Below are 16,891 nucleotides of genomic sequence, written 5' to 3' on the forward strand. Positions count from 1 at the left end.
GCGAGGGGCCGGGGCGGGGCGGGGCGCGGGGCGGGGGCGGCGGCCAATGGGGGGCGGGCGGGCGGCGCACGCGGCGCTCTTAAGGCGGCGCGGGCACTGTCAGCGGGCAGACGGCGCGCGGGCTCGACGGCGCGGCCATGGCCGCCCTCAACGGCGCCGTGGAGAACGGGCAGCCCGACAGGAAAGTGCCGCCGCCGCTGCCGCGGCCCCTGCGCAGCCTGGAGGTGAAGTACACCAAGGTGAGCCCGCTCGCCAGCCGTGGGGAGGTGGGCGGCGGGGCCGGGGCTTGGTGGAGTCCCGGTGGCGGTGAGGTGTTAGGTTTTTAATACAGAGTTTTCACCCTCGGTGTTGTTTTTCTTAAATTCTTTTGTTCTTCCTGGTGCCTGAGACAGTAGGTTTATGGGGATTTGAGGTTGAACGAGCAGGTGACAGTGGCATTTCCAATGGAGCAGCTGTTGCCCCAATCCCTAAACCCCAAAAACTAAACTTTTTTTTTTTTTTTTTTTTTTAAATAAAATGACCCCGCTGAAGCTGTTGTGCTGCCCCAGGTGCTCTGTGCTCCTGTGGTGCCTGACACCGTCTTCCATCCCAACCCACTGTTGAACGCCTCCAGCCCTGCAGTGGTGCTCAGTGCAATCCGATTTGGATGGGGTGAGCCCGGGCAGGGTGAGGAGGGGGGTTTATCCCTCAGGAAGCTGCTTGTTGGAGTTGTGTTCAACTGTCCTTGTCCCGGTCTGCAGCTCCTCTGCTGGGAGGGGGCTCAGTGCCAGGGGTGGATTTGGGTTCTGGCAAGCCTCGAGAAGGACCAGTGTCCAGCAGGACTGGGCCTTATGGAAGAGCTTTGCCATGAGACTGGAGCCATCCTGCAGCTCTAGAAGTGGTGTTCATGTGAGTCTTGTTGGTGACTCTCTCTGTCCCAACAGAGCTCCTCTATGGCCTCTCTGTGGGATGAGGAGTCAGGCATCGAGCCCACGCAAACCCTCACCTCTCCGCTCTTCATTGAGCTTCCCTTTAAATGGTTGCTCCTGACCTTTTGGATTAAACCAAAGGCTCCTGAGCTCGATAACTCCATCCCTCAGAGGTGAGGCTGGCGTGGAGCTGAGCAGGGCTGCAGAAATCCCTGCTCCCAGCTCAGCTGTAGCTCTGCGATCGCTGGGTCGCTTTTTGTTCCACAACAGCCTGACCCTCTGCCTTGCGCAGTGAGGAAAATGTCCCGGCTGGTTATGCTGCTGAGGAGCCTCAACTGCCGTAATTTCAGCTTTGTGGCTGGACTAAAAGAACTGGAGGGGCTGAATTAGTGTGTTACTGTTGCATTTTTGTGTTAAGTATTTAAAAAAAAAAAAAAAAAAAGGAGAATTTGAAGATTATTCCCTTGCAGTGAGAAGAAGTAAACAGCAATAGCTTGTCTGGCGAGGTGTTGATTTGAATTATGCATCCAAAGTAGTGAAACAGATTAGCAATTAGTAGTAATCACTGGACTAGATTAATTTTTAACATCCCAAGTTTATCTGCCCTTTATTTGTGAGATAAACTTGTCATTTAGCAGCAAATTGGATCTGCAGCTGCTGATTGCAGAATGGCGTAATGCTGCACAAACAGCTCTTTCCCGCGTCCAAAATGGACACGGCCATTCGAGTTCTTCCTAAACATCCAAATGTTCTGGTTTTTGTTATTTTTATTGTTGTGAACACTTTTAAACACTCCTTAGGGATCTTATCCTGCAGCCGTGTGTGTTTTAATACATGCAGTTTTGTTCTCCAGAGTTTTGCCAGAGACTCTGTGTGCTGGAAGTAACAAGGTAGTCTCTTAAAAGTGGAAACCAATGTAAATTAAAAGGGGGAGTTTGATGTTTGATCTGATGCTGCTGGTGCATCTGAGTAAATAATGAGCAGCAGTCAATTTTCATAAAACTTCGAGGGGTTTTGTACAAGCTCTGAGTTTCACCAGATGTTTACAGCTGACAGCGTGTTTTCCTCTGCTTAGAGGAGATTTTTATTTTTGGTTCTACCAGTTATGGGGTTGGGGGAGAGGAAAAAATTTTCAACAAAGATCTTTCTTATAAAGCAGCTTAGTGCTTGTCATGGATGTGTGATGGAAGTGATCTGTCCACAGTTCCTTGTCTCAAATCCTGGGTATGCAGCATGAACAGATGATAAATTATTCGATTTGATTTCAACTCCTGGCACCAAAGACTCGGGATATGTGGTGCAATTCCCAGAATGATGCCAGTGTATATGTTACATTTAAAACAGTCTGATCCTGTCACTCTCGTGTTTTACTACTTGTAGGAACATCATTTTCCCACAGAATTCATGTTGAATGTGAAGGAAAGACAGTGTCCTTCCCCAGTCCTCAGTTTATGAGCATATACCTGATGCTTTAATTTTACAGTCATATCTCTCGTATTTATAATGTGACTCTTCTTCATTAGTGAAACGAAGAAAAACTGAATTTAAAATGTGTGAATGTTAAAATGGAGCACTTGGATAACAAAGGTAGTTCAGGAGCATTGGTGTCTTAAGCTGGAGTTAATATTTCTAACATAGTATCTTTTCTTGTGACTTCCCTTGGCAACATCTTTGGCAAAATGGTCTTTTTCTTGGCCTGTGTGAAACAGGTGGGTCCAACTGTGCAGCTTCTACACCAGTTACATTTTGCATGCTTTGTGAAGAAATAGTAAGAAAAAAGCCCTTTCAGGAAGAAAAAACTGCCCAAGGAAAGAAAATTATGACCCAAAGCAGTGGGAATTCCGAATGTAAGAGATGCAACATTAATCTCCTGGTGGTGTGTAGAGACTCATAAACAAGATTGCAAATGTGGATGACTTCCAAAAAAAAGTACTAGCTTACAGCCACTAGCAGGCTACTAATAAAGATTACTTCATCTAATCTTACTTGAAGTATATTTATAAAATATAACACTGCCAAGTTAGATCACAGCGTGGATAAGATGCATGTTGAATCAATTAATTGTATATAGGTATTCATGTTCTGTTTACAGTGAGTAACAACACTCCAGTATTTAATGCATTTTCAGTTACGCAACGCTGGGACTGTTTGTTCTTACTCTGGAAATGCAATATTTTGAAACACTTAAATCTTGTCACAGATGACTCCAAGTGACGTGGGAGGCTTGATCCAGCCTGTGACAAGGCATGGTGGGGTAGAACTGAGCCAGTCCCCACCCTCCTCTGGGTGCTGCCAGAGGGGGGAGCAAGATGTGGAAGTAGCTCAGGGAGGATACAAACGGCCAAGGAATATTGTGCACTGACATGTAACAAGGGGCTCCTTTTGCTTGAACCATGCAAGCTTCTCTTGGTGTCTGCTTGGTGTTCCCATGGAGATGTATTTCAAAACTCACCTGTTTCTCATTGCCAGATCATGATGGTGTGTTGTGTGAGCCCTATCCTCTGCCTTCCTCTTGCTCAAAACCAACTGGGTGCACAAAGTTTGGATAAATGCTTCTGTATTACAATCTCCCTGGCAGACAGACTGAGCGCACTTGACTCGCCACCAATGGAAATCAGAGCTTTGGGGCCTTTGAAAAGCACTTGTGGGTTTTTTTTGTCTACATCAGTGTTTTCTTTCTCCTGCCCATCCCGCTTCCCTTGCTCTCTCTCTTCAGATATTTATTAACAATGAATGGCACGAGTCTACAAGTGGAAAGAAGTTCCCCACCTACAACCCTTCAACGCTGGAGAAGATTTGTGATATTGAGGAAGGAGATAAGGTGAGTGCTGTTAGAAAAGCAGTGCAGAAGACAATTTCCAAAGCACTTCTTTGGAAGTGCTTCTAGGGAAGCACACAGGGGAAAAGCTGGCTTTTAACAACAACATCCATCTGGCCAGACTGATTTGAAGGTCTGGGGCACTGAATGTGCTGCTCAAGAATTACATGGGCTGGGTGGGATCAATCCTGTCCAACTCGTCAGAGGCACTTTCCCTGGTAGGAACTGGCTGCTGAGCACTGTCAGAGGAATGAGATTGAGCATCATTCTTGTGGGATGGACTGGAAGGGAGCAGCCAGCCTGAGGAAACAGTAATGATGGTGTATGCACATCCCTGACAGGACTTGGGCCTTGTGTTGGGAGTGGTTTATACACCAGCTGCACAGCAGCATGTTGGACACACCGAACTGAAACTTGTCTCTTTATAAACATAGTCAGCAAATAACCTGAGTGCCTGGGGGGATTTGAGGTCAGTCGTGCAAACACTGACCGCTTACTGCTGGAGATGTGGTGCTGCTTTTCCAACTGGTATTGTGGGTTCTGGCCTCCTGCACAAATGTGGCAACTCCCAGTTAAAACCAAACCAGTATCTCAAGAGCTCTAGCAGTCCTTGGCTGGCCCTGGTTTGCTGTAGATCAGCCTGGGCTGTAAGAGGATTTGTAACAGTTTGAGGTGAGGAACAATCAACTGTGACACTTTTTGTCCAAAACGTAGGGGCCAACTGGTCTGACCTATGGAAGAGGGCTGGCCCAAGAGCTGGCTTCTTGCAGGGTGTCATGGAAAGGTGACTCAGCTGCTGTGCTGTACCAAGGCTTTGGCAGCTCATTGCTATGGGCAGTGTGGCCATTTCTGAGATCTTTTTCTTTGTGCCTAAGCTTGTCCAACACTTTTGAGGCCCAATGCCTGGTTTCCAGCAAGGTAGCTGCCTTGGAGATCCTTTCCTAGTAGGACTGAGACTAGCTGAGCAGGGGCAGTGTGTTTTCTGGTATTGTACTATGTAGAGTATAAAGCCTGACCCTCTGGAGATGGGAGCAAACTTGCTTAGGAATGCAATGCAGTGTTGTGTAAGGTAGCTGTGCTTTTTTGGATGGCACTAAAGCAGCCTCCAGGATTCATTGCCATGGGGGATTTGTGTATCCATAGGGCAATTACAGATCCAGGCAGAACCAAACATGATGTGTAATTTCTTTATACTGACTGGGTAGGACACAACTGTGTTTAATTGCAGTGGCATGTAAACAGTGGAGTTCAAGCTCTGATGCAACTGTATTTTGATAGGCACAAACCATGACATTGTTATTGTTCCCTGAGCTAAGTGTCTCCTCAAGCACCTACAGAGGAGCATTTCGTGCCTGCCTCTGACTGGCTTAAAGAAAATTGTTATGCAGAATTAAAAGCCCAGTTTTGCAGCTTGCCTCCTTGAGATTTGTCCCTGCCTGGATTTGGCTTTTAGCTTGCAGGAGAATCACTGTAAACCTTTCCTTGGGGTCAGTCAGTGGATTCCTGTCCCTGGATACTCAGCATGGGAGGCTGACTCCTTGGTGCATGGAAATTGCAGGAAAGAATGTAGGGTAACTCTGGTTTAGTTACTGAAAGCCTCTTTCACCCCTTTTTATCATACTTTTTAAAAAAACCCAATAATTGTTTGCTGTAAGTAGGTTTTTCCAAGGAACTGAGTGGGATTAGACCTGGATCTGGATTACTTAGAAAGCAATCATGGGTGAGAACAATCCCCAAATAGCTGTTTGGCTTCTGGTGACACTTGCCATAGGACAGTGGGATGTGGTCAAGCTAGGTCCTCTGAGGCTTCATTTGCCCTGGTTGGACTTCCCTCCCTGGATGTAACTCCAGTCTGCTGGGCTCTCTTCAGGAAGTGGTGAGTTGTATTTGGTGGTGTTTTCCAGTGTCCGTAAGTGCCACCACACTTGTGCTGCTCAGTGCCACCCCAGGGATGTCAGTTCCTGGTACTGGCTCTGGCTTCAGCTGTGCTGTGCCAGGTTTGGCTCTGCCTTCAACAGGCTGGGGGCAGAACTCCACTTTCCAAGCCCTCAACAGAAACCTGCCCCTCCCTGGCCTTGCAGAGTGTTTTGTTTAGGCTGCACGTGAGGGGTGGGAGTTTGGCAGCCAATATCTCAGTGATGACAGTTCAGTCTGGTGTTGAAACTTGGCCAATGCTTTATGAGCCTTGAAGGAGAAGTTTTGTTGTTTGTTCTTTAGTTTACAGAATTGTCCTTGATGGGACAGTTGAGGGATAAAGAAAAGTCTGTGTGGAAAAAGAAGCCCTGGAAATAAAATGGCAGATGTCTTCACTGGATGTTGGGAGGCTTTTTACCTTCCAAAAAGTGTCTTAGTGTCCAACTGTTTGCCAGGTTGATAACAGAAAAGGAATAACTTTCTTCATTAGTCTTCTGCCTCATGGGAGTGGTGAAGCCCCAGAACTTCCACTCTGTCTTGATGTTACCATGTAAAATCAGGAATACCTGTGCCATTTTAATGTTGTTGGTGCTGCCAATAACAATTGGAGACAAGCTTTTTCCTTCCAGCAGCTTGCTGACATCCATCAAAGGCAGGGGAAAGGTGCTCCTTCCTCAGAGTGCCCAGCTCAGCTGGTGGCCTCAGAGCACGGGCAGCGGGTCCACAGCTGTGACTGTCGAGCAGACTCGTTATGGAGTGTCTGTCATGGTCACCTCTAAACAGTTCACTGCCACACATGGGTCTTTGAAGGGTTGTGAGAGGGATTTGTCCACGGTCAGCCTGTCTCCCTCAGACTGTAGTGGCAGGCTGAGGTAAGAGTCCAGCAGACTCCAATGCCCTCAGTAATGATTTTGGATACTTGGGGCTGTTAAGATGCTCTTTGTGGCTGTTTTGAACTCACGTTCAGAAGTTAAGCAATGCAACATGCTTGCAGGGAAGTGGATCAGGGAGCCTCTTTTAATTGAAAAACTGTGACATGCTCGTGCCCTGTGTCAGAAAAGTGCCTTTCCAAAGATGTGCACAGTGGAGGCTTTTTGAGGGAGTTGTAGTTGAATTGAACCAAGATGGTCTCCACTGGTTGTGCTCCACCCTTGTTCTCCTTAGTGAGCACAATGAAGCACTGTGGGACTGAAGCAGAGTGAGGCTTTCTTGCAGGTGTTTTTCCCACTCACAGAGCCACTGGATCTTCACTGTGAGGAAGACACAGGAGAGAGAAAAAAAGGGCAGGGGAGAAAAAGGGAGCAGCAATGAGCAAGACTTGAGGTGGAAAATGGAAGTGGAGGAGGTAGCTTAGAAAAAAGAACAGTGTGATTTTTTTTATCCAGGGGGGAAGGGTATGTAGCTGTGTAACTGGGGGTTGTATCATAATGCAAACACCAAGGTGGATATGAAGGTTTGCAGGCACTTCCAAGGTTGCAGTGCTTGACTTTGCAATCCTAATATTCTCTTAGTGGAGCTTTTTGTGTAATACTCAATGTGTTATAGATCCAGACTGAGCACCAGGATGCACAGGATCTCCTCCTCCTGTGGTTTTGTGCCCCACAATGTGTTCCTGGCACCTTGACAGTTACGAGTCCCTTTGTCACGCCTTGTGCCTACCTATTGCAACATGCCTGCAATGAACATGCCATTCAGACTCCCCTAATGCCTAGTCATAACAGGATGGATTAAGAATGGCATTTTGGCCTTCCTGAAGAATTTCCTTGTTTTTGCTGGTCTCTCAGCCCTATTGAGGCTGTGCAGGCTCTCAGGATCTCACTTGGTGGTGCTACCCCGAGGGTGTTTAGGGAAAGCCTGTTTGCTTGTGTGACAGTGACTGCAGTCCCTGAGCTGCTATTTGTACCCATCATGTCTGAGAAAAGAGACAAGAATGAAGACAACCATCTACAGAAATTGCAGCAGGACTTGTGCTCTCATGTTTCGAGGATGGGGAAGATCTGGGCATGCACTGCAGTCCTCTGCCCACACAGCCATCTCACCCCTGTTCTCTGAGTGCCAAGATGGAGGGAAGACCCTCAGTAGCAAAGGCATTGTGCCACTGCAGACCCAGTTCCCTGCATGTCAGTGCTCCCAGGCTGGTACAGAACTAATTAATTACTGCTAAGGGAAGACTTGTTTAAACCTGACAGGCTTTTTATGTTCCTTTACCTGCTTTGTCACGTAAAATATTGCTGCCTTTCAGCTTGAGCCTTCATTCCAGCAGGCAGGATGGGGAGTACCTGAGTGAGCAGTGGCTGGTGGTGCCTTCTGGCTTTCACGATGTGCCAGTTTGAATCCAGATCAACTCAAGTGGAGTGAGCAATTTTGAAGGCCTGTTGTGCCTGGGGGTGACGGGCTCCAGGCAGGATGTGCCTGTCTGCACTCAGTGGCTTCTCACCACCTCTGCCTTACCAGCACCCTTTGCTAGACCAGAGCCGTTCCGTAGCAGCACAGGTTTCCTCCAATAATTCCCCAGCAGTGTTCTTCCAAAAGGGTGGATTTCTTCAGTATAAATCAGGTTATTTCAAAGCTGTGTAATGTGTTTGTAAAGAAAAGGAGCCAACTTTAATCTAAGGTGCCATTGCCTTGGGTGATGACTTGCTGTTTTGACCAAGAACTTTTTGAGGTGGCAACATGTCTCCCTATAACATTTTTTCTTGGTTGAGCACCACGCATCTCCCCATGAGGGGAGAGTGGCCAGATCTTACTGGATCAGTGCAGAGGCTTATTTCCTAATTGTGTCCAGACAAGACCTGGCATTAGACATAGGTGAGAGCAACTGATGAAGTTCTGTGAGGAACAATCAAGGCTCCTTTCCCACCCTTTTGAGCCATATATTGCAGTGAGGTGCAAGTTCTCCATCAGCTGAAGTGATGCACAGACTGTGCCAGACATTACATACAGCAGGAGCCTGTCCAAAGCTTTATGTGTGCTTGGGCTACAGCCTTGGCCTTGTGGATGCTGGTGGCAGTGTTCCTGTTGATTCCATTGGATTGTGAGGTTGCCCTTGGCTTTGCTTTTTTAATCAATGTATGTGAGATGAAGGGAGGAGTTGAGGGTCTATTGTGGCCAGACCAAATGCATGAAGCTTTGGGGGAGTGGTGCTGTGAAAAGAGAGGGAACTTGCTGCCCACTTGAGTAGTCACTTGGGTAAACTGAGTTAGATTTGGTTGAGAGGATGGTAAAGCTGTAGGGAGATGAAGGGAGAATGGAACCAAGTGTGTGTAGGTGAAATGCCTTTGTCATGTTACTGAACAGCAAACCCTTTCCCATCTGGTAGAGATGTTCTGGAAGTGTTTTAGGATCTAAGAGAGCTTTTTAGTGTGTTAACTGCCATTGGCATGAGTTCCAGGGGGACTGAATGGTGGGATCTGAGCTGTGATTGTTCCCCTAGATAAAACCTTGATCTCACTGGGGGACTTTCCTGCCCACACTTGTTTAGAGGAGGCTGATTCATGTGGGCCAGTGGCCTGTCATGCTTGTTTCTCCAACTCCCCCAGTGTCACATCCTCTATTGGCAGGAACACGATTCTGGATTATTTTATAAACAAATCAGTTACATTAAATTGCCCTTGCAAGACCCTATTGGTACTTTGACCTCAAGGTTGTTTACGAGCCCAGGCCAAACCTGAAACATATTCCAGGCTTGGATTCAAATCCAGGAGTAAAATGGGAGTGGTTTTGTCGGACAACTTGGTTTTAGCCATCACAGCATCAATAAGGAATCAGCCTGAGTGGGGTTTCTGTGCCATTGTCCAGCTCCTTCCTTGTAACCTGAGGTTTTCTTGTGTATGTGGTGCTGCAGCCTGATGTGGATAATGCAGTGGAGGCAGCCAAGGCAGCATTCCAGAGGGGCTCTCCGTGGAGACAGATGGGTGCCCCAAGCAGAGGACGACTCCTGCACAAACTGGCTGATCTTCTGGAACGAGACAGAGTCATCCTGGCAGTAAGTACTGGGAGCACTGATAGACCAGCAACAGTTGGCTGATAATTCAGCTCCATCCCTCTGATGCATCCTCATATACCTGATATTTTTCTTTTTCTCCTTTTTATGAGGGGCAGAAGAGTCTATATAGGAATCATGACTTTCTTCCTCTTTCTGCAAGTTGACTTTATATAGTTGACTTCTTCAAAACTTTAGCTAGTTATTGAAGTGATTACAGATATTAGTACTCAAATTTTCAAAGCAATAAACACACTTTTTCTTAGCTTAACAATCATTAATGTTCATAGCTGTCTTCCAGCTCTTATCTTTTAAAAAAACATACTAAAACAATGAAAGAAAACCAACGAACCAAAACAACCCCAAACCACCACAGCTGACTCAGTCTTTATTACAAAAATGCAGGGCCAGTTTAACACTTGTGCAAATTTCTTCCCCTAAAATGGGGAGCTGGAAAGAAAATTTTTCTCTTGCTGAATATCATCCAAAGTTTAAAATGTGTGTAAGTGGGAACCATTCCTTTCCCTGCTGAAGGTACTGGCTCAGGAAAATCTGTCCATAGCTGTGAAGCTGTGTTAACTTGGACATCTGCACTGAAAAACTATTGCTAATGGTTCCATGGTCCTGTCCTGGAGGAGTCCTGCTGGTGCAGAACAAGGGGATGAGAACCTGAGCTAAAACACACTGCAGTTGGTAGGAACCTTTAGACTCCATGGGCATTGCACATCCTTCCAAATCAGACTCCCAGATCCTCAGCTTAGGGCTGCTGTCCCTCCATAACCAAGCTCTTGAATCTGAGCACTCTCCAGTTCAATGCTGCACTTTTATCTTTGTGGGAATGGCATTTATGACATTCTGTGCTGTTAGAGGTGCAGGTTCCTGAGCCAGGGTCCTGCTGAGGTCAGTAGGAATTACATATGTGGGATGTGCTTAGGAGCCTGTACTTGCATGACTGCTTTGAGCTGAGTTTTTTTCCCCATCACAGTCTCTCTCAACCACATGACAGTTTTCAGTTTCAGCAGGATAAAACCAAACTATTTGGATCTAAAGGCAGTTCTGGCCAGCAAATAAAAGTGGGGGAAAAATGTGTGTGCGAATAAACCCTGTTCATTTTTGCTCACTTTTTGATGTGACTTTAGAGGATCCTGCTTTTTCCATAACCAGAGCACTCACTTCAAGCTTCCTCTGTCCTTCTAGTCTGGGAGGGCTTGTTTGGCATTGCTGTTTGCACTGCAGAACACCAGCCCTTAGCTGCCTTGGCTGTGTGCTAAGTAATGACTTATAAAAATCAGTTGTTTTAGCAGACATTCAGTGGATAACAATCCCAGTCATTCCAAGGGGAATGTCTGTTCGAGTGCTGTTTGGACCCTAATGTCTGTGGAAGATGACAGGGTATGACTTCATGTGTAAACAAAGATGTTCCAATCTACCAAGGGATAGTACTTCCTTTATGGATGTGCTGGCCATTTGTACCAATATCCCATGTAATGACCTGTGTGGAGAACAAAGCATTCCCTGAGCTAATGTCCAGAACAGTGCAAAGGACACAGGCTGAGCCTGGACTTTGTTTAGGGCTGCTCAGCACCGGTGCAGCTTCAGTGGAGCAACTTCTGCCTTGCCTTGGTCTCAGCACAGATCTGAGCCCAGAGGTTACTTCACCAGAACTCTGTGAAAAATGTGTTTTCTATCACTGGACAAAAGAGGCTTTTCAGAGGTTGGGTTTAGGGTTATGAAGTAGAAAAAATAGATCTTTTTTTTCACATAAAAGGCAAATGGGTCTGACTGATTTCAGTGGCACCATCTGGAATGCAGAACATCTGCGTTGGAGGGTCAGTTATGGTGAAGTCATGACTGGCTTTGTTTCTGACCAGTGCCTCAGACCCCCTGTATCCCACCCACACTCACCTTGTGGGGGCTTCTGGAAGGTGACCTTTCATCACAGCCACTGGACAAAGCAACTCCTGCATGGATCAGGGTTATCTGGTCTAGTCTCCCTTCTGCCTAATTTGTGTTACAAGCTCATTCCTTAAATATAAGAGGAGGGAAGAACACCCTGTGTCTTCAGAATAAGACAAAATAAAGCTGAGAAAGAGTTATTCTAAAAGCTTTTTTTTTTCCCCAAGAAAAAACCCATTAATTTGTCTTTTTAACTTGTTTTTTTCAGACTCTGGAAACAATGGACACAGGAAAACCTTTTCTTCAGGCTTATTTCATTGACCTGGAAGGCTGTATAAAAACACTTCGGTATTACGCTGGATGGGCTGATAAAATTCAGGGCAGAACTATCCCAGTGGGTGAGTTGTGAGTTCCTTCAGACCCAGTTTTAGAGCTGGGATGGGATTGGGCTTTAGGGGGTGGGAGGGAGATCTGTGGAAAGGCTGGCTTCTGAAAACCTGCAAAAATAGCCTGCTCTTCCTTGCTATCCCAGGATGCATTTTAAGCAGAGGTGTTTCAATATTCAAACTAATGGAAGAACTATGTCAAGGCCTGTATGGATCTCAGAAAAATAATGGATGAGTTCTTCTGCTGCTTTTTTGACAGAGAAACCTTTTTGGTTTTGAATCCAGATTAATTCTTAAAGGAAACACCCCACACATTATAGGGGAATTTATTTGTAGGTATCACTGAAATAAATTAAGATGCCAGAGAGTGTAAGGACAGAGTTTTCTGGGGAGAATGGTATGAAGGCAGCAGAGCTTGTGCCATTGCAGGTGCCACAGAGATGTGGCAGAGGGTTGATGTGGAATCCACCAGTGTCTCCCACCTCACTGACATTCCTGCATCCACGGTATTGCCGGCTCAGATGTTCAGAGAGATCATGTGGTGCTTTTTCTTAACTTTTATTGAAGAGGAGGTCTGAGATGTTGACTCCTCTCAGGAGTCAAAGCACTGAGCTCTTTGGGGGACCTTGTCAAGTTTTCTGACACTTAAAAGAGGTTTTCAAAACGTTTCCTAGGCTGCAGAGGCAGAGCGGTCACACAGAAAGAAGGCTTTGGTTCAGCTATATAAGTTGAAGTATGGTTTTGGGGAGAACAAATCAAGACAATGAATATCCATGTGGCACAATGGGCAACGTGGTGTATTTTCAAATTCAACCTTTTTTTGTCCCTGTGTGCAGGTGATCACTGAGGCTGTAAAAATGACAGGCACTGCAGACAAAAATTATTCACCAGGAGAAGGACTCTGAAGGGCTGACTGGTTCAGTCTCTGCAGGCAGCAAAGGGAGTCATGTCAGCCTTATAAACAGAGATGTCACCCTCATTCAGAGTAGTGTAAAGCTTTGCTTGCCTGGACACTGCTTGTTTGTCCTGATTTGAGATCACTCCCAAAAACTCTCATTAGAAGTGCTCATGTTCTCTCTCAGATCTTCCCAATAAAACGGGGTGTTCAGCAAGAATGAATTTGAAAGGCAAATGTCCTTCCTGCTTTCTTTTTGAAAGAGTAACAGCAGTATTTTAAGATGAATGGTGTTACTTTAATCCCAGAGTTCTTACCAGAAGTGCAATTCCTGTTACACTGAACATGATTCCTGTACAAAATGGGTTTTAAAACACTCCCCTTCAGGGAGGCAAGTTCTTTGCTTCCTTCAGTGAGACACAACATGAATGAAATTTGTGCTTGCTCTTCAGTGTGGTGAAGAGCTCAGCCTCAATGCAGGGATTTAGCAGAAGGAATTGAATCCCTGGTTTTGAAAGGCTCCACTGTAACCATGAGCAGTGTTTGGCTTTGGAGCTGACACAGGACCTTTACCCAGAGACATCTTCATCCATCTGGGATGTCCCAGAGGCACGAGTTAAGAGGAACAGATATGGGGTTCTTTGTCTAACACAGGTTTAGTTCTGTCCCCAGCCTTTTAGGTGCAGTTGTCTTACACATTTTCTGTGCAGGTGAGGATTTTGACTGTTTTGTTGTCTTTTTATCCTCTTGTCTTGCAGATGAAAATTTTGTGTGTTTCACCCGGCACGAGCCGATGGGTGTCTGTGGAGCCATAACCCCAGTAAGTACCAGTGATGCTGCCCTGCATCTCCCACAGAACTGGAAAAGTCCATGTGCACTCCCATCCTACACTGCAGCCTCCTGCTCCCTGGTTAAGCACAGCTGTTCTGCAGGGAACTCCCATCTCAGTGGCCTGATGTAGTTTCTTGTTTTACCCCCATGCCAATTGCTCTTGGCAGCAGAAATCCCCTGCAGTGGAAGGGTGGGTCTCCTAATCAGACGCTCTGTTCCTCTCTGAGGCTGACACCAGTCACCAGAGACCAGTCAGAGCTCTCTGACTCTCACACTGCTGGGACACCCATCTCGTCATTACGTCTGCTGGCTCTTTGCTGCCTCGTGCTGATGCATAGTTTTGAGTTTTAAATCATATCCATTATTAATAAAGCCTGACTGTTCTCTGAGCTTTCTGGGATTACATCTCACTGAATAGAGTTTTCTTTTCCTTGAGGTCTCATTCTTTGCTGAGGGGACAGTGTGGCTAGTTCTTGGAATACCTCCAGTATTACCATGTGTTGCTTGCTCTCTTTAAACAGACAGCCAGGAAGACTTTACAGCTACATGGAAGACATAATTTGTTCCTGTCTGGTTGTAAAATGCTTTGAATGTGGTATCCTATAAGTCATGAGGTAAATGGTGCTGTGTCAAGATTCTCTGTTTGGATACAGCACCAAGCCTGCCAGAGTTCAGGAAGCCTTTGGACAATGGTCTCAGGCCCATGGTGGGATTCTTGGGGCTGTCCTATGCAGGGCCAGGAGTTGGAGTTTGGTGATCCTAATGGGTCCCTTCCCACTCAGGGTATTCTATGATTATATGATACTTGGATCAATAAGAGTCCATGGAGGATTTTGACCTTTGGGATAAGGAGAGACTGAAAGAAATGCATGTGGGGTGTTGAATGCATGTGGACCCTGGGAATACCAGGTCTAGACCACTTCCCAAAGATGTCTGGGAAAATTCTGCTTTTTCTTTCAGCAGGATTGAATCTAAGTTACCAGTGATAAGAGGACATGGTCTATTTGGCAATGTGAGGGTGAGGCAGAGTGGGAGATGGTCAGTAGGATTTATCAGACATTTGTCTTGGTAACTTTTGCACAGCTTTCCTGGCTGAGCAACAAATGTGACTGCTTGTGAGCAGAATTTATGACTTAAGATCAAAACCTCAGGTTCCTCACATCGATCATCAATTAAAAGGTCACACTTGTCCACCTTTGGCACTCAACAGTGCTTTGGAAACTATCCTTTGAAAAACCTACATGATGTAGGATGCTTTGGAAGGCCACTATACGGGAACACAGTGGGACTTGTAAGGTCTCAGGTTGACCCTAGATCAGCAATAAATACAATAGAAAATACAGAACCAAATTTGACTCAAGTTCAACACTGTGTTTGTAAAAAGGATGATTGGGGTCAACAAAACCACATCTGTCTTCAGTTTACTCAGAACAAATCTTTTCCAGTTTTTTTTTCCCAATTCAATCTCAGTAACACCAACAGTCCGTGGGTTTCTATGTTCCTACTTGATTGAAAAAGATTCTGTCACTGTTCTGTATATGTCTCCCTAGACCAATTAACAGTCCTCCCTTTTTCCTGTGGCTTGACTATATTTAAACCAGTGTTCTTAGCAAGGGAAGTTCTAAGAAAGTGCAGCATATGGCTGATTTTTATCCCAAGGTGATATCATGAGGCAGCCCTGGAGTCCTTTACTGTTATTTTCACCAGCCACTCTGCAGCAGAAAGCTCCTAATGGAGCTATGTCATGCTCTGAAAGTGTAGAAAAGCAGTGTAGCTGTGAATGGCTCAAGATGCAAAGTCAGGCCTCTAAGAAGGCTTAGGAGAAAAAGACAAATGGGCAAATTATGGGATGTGGCCATTGGAGAGGATCACTGAAATGGAACAGACCTGGGAAAAAGAGTGAAATGTTAAAGAATAGCACTTGAGACTAAATTCTGCTTTGTCTCAGGCTGCTGGGTTAGAACAGAACTCATTGCTTAAAAGTTACACTGCTAATTTCTTTGTAAGTGTGAATCTGTGGATTCCTAACATATTTGGCTTCTTTGTTGATAGTTAAAGCCCTTGGCTTGAGTCTTGACAAGAAGTCCCCTTACTGTTGGCCTGCTTCCATCATCCCTGAAGCAGCATTAATTATTTTTAATGAAGAAATCCTTTCTGCTGCCAAATGACCTTTTTGAGATTCATTGTGAGCTACATTTTCCACTTCTTGCTTAGGCTCCAAAATCTACAAATACACATGACCATGAAAGAGATTAGCACAGAGTAAACTGATGTGGACTGGTTCCTAATTCTAAATTAGAAAACTAATTGGAAAGGAACAATTTACAATTTGAAGGGAGGATAAGAGCTCCCCTAGATTTCCATGACTGAACCACCCACTGCAGATTCCTAGTTATAAACCTGGAACTGAATGATATTGTATAACTCCTGACTACTCAGCCAATGCCTAACAGAGAAAAATGAGGTTTTTTTCAATGAGTAGTTGCACCCTGCGATTCCCCACGTACGGATGCTGTGCAAAAGTGATACATCAGGAAACTGCCTCCAACACAGTTTCTGTGAACAGCCAAAATCCTACACGAAGTGTGATCAAACTCCTGTAAAGAATGAGGTCACATCATACAGAAATTTGTCCAACTTACAGGATTAGCGTGAGGACTGCCAGCAATATTAGGGATCTCAGGGGGAAATCAAGGAAGTTATACTCTGTAGTCCAGGCAAACACAGTATTGTAAGCAGACACTTCTCTTCATGGCTTTCCTCCCAGTTCTTTTTCTCCCTGAGCTGTGAGAAGGTGGCGAAAACACTGTGTGGAAGCGAGTAGGTGACTGTGCCAGGCTGGTCTGACCAGTGACTTGTGTTCTTGCAGTGGAACTTCCCCTTGCTGATGCTGGTTTGGAAGATGGCACCAGCCCTGTGCTGTGGGAACACTCTGGTTATCAAGCCAGCTGAACAAACTCCTCTCACTTCGTTGTACATCGGCTCTCTGGTCAAGGAGGTGAGGAAATCTCAACATCCTGTCGAGGTTCTCTTAAGGTTGTCAGCAGAATTTTTGAATTGGCTGTCCAGAGTTTTAAATTTTAAAGATATTAAAGCCTCACAAGGGAAAGTGAGAACAAGCTCTGTATTCAGTGTTTCTTCACAAAGACCTTCGTGACTGACAGTGACTGGCTGGGAGCAAAGATCACAAAACCTGTACGTTTTTCTCCTTTCTCAGGAAGCTGCAGAGAGAAAAAATGGTGCTTTTATTCCTCTGCCTTG

The 16,891-nt window shown here is 45.7% G+C and overlaps 1 protein-coding gene across 1 annotated transcript in view; it reads left to right on the plus strand.

Moving 5' to 3' along the window:
• The first annotated feature begins 92 nt into the window (after positions 1–92).
• ALDH1A3 (aldehyde dehydrogenase 1 family member A3) overlaps positions 93–16,891 on the plus strand; it is a 35,061-nt gene continuing 18,262 nt past the window's right edge. The window contains exons 1-6 of the mRNA XM_064669183.1: positions 93–239; positions 3,625–3,729; positions 9,485–9,625; positions 11,787–11,916; positions 13,558–13,619; positions 16,500–16,628. Coding sequence (XP_064525253.1) covers positions 138–239; positions 3,625–3,729; positions 9,485–9,625; positions 11,787–11,916; positions 13,558–13,619; positions 16,500–16,628 — 669 coding nt within the window. The 5' untranslated portion in view covers positions 93–137. The remainder of the gene's footprint in view (positions 240–3,624; positions 3,730–9,484; positions 9,626–11,786; positions 11,917–13,557; positions 13,620–16,499; positions 16,629–16,891) is intronic.

The sequence above is a fragment of the Pseudopipra pipra genome, chromosome 12 (genome assembly GCF_036250125.1).
Source record: "Pseudopipra pipra isolate bDixPip1 chromosome 12, bDixPip1.hap1, whole genome shotgun sequence".
Lineage (NCBI taxonomy): Eukaryota > Metazoa > Chordata > Aves > Passeriformes > Pipridae > Pseudopipra > Pseudopipra pipra.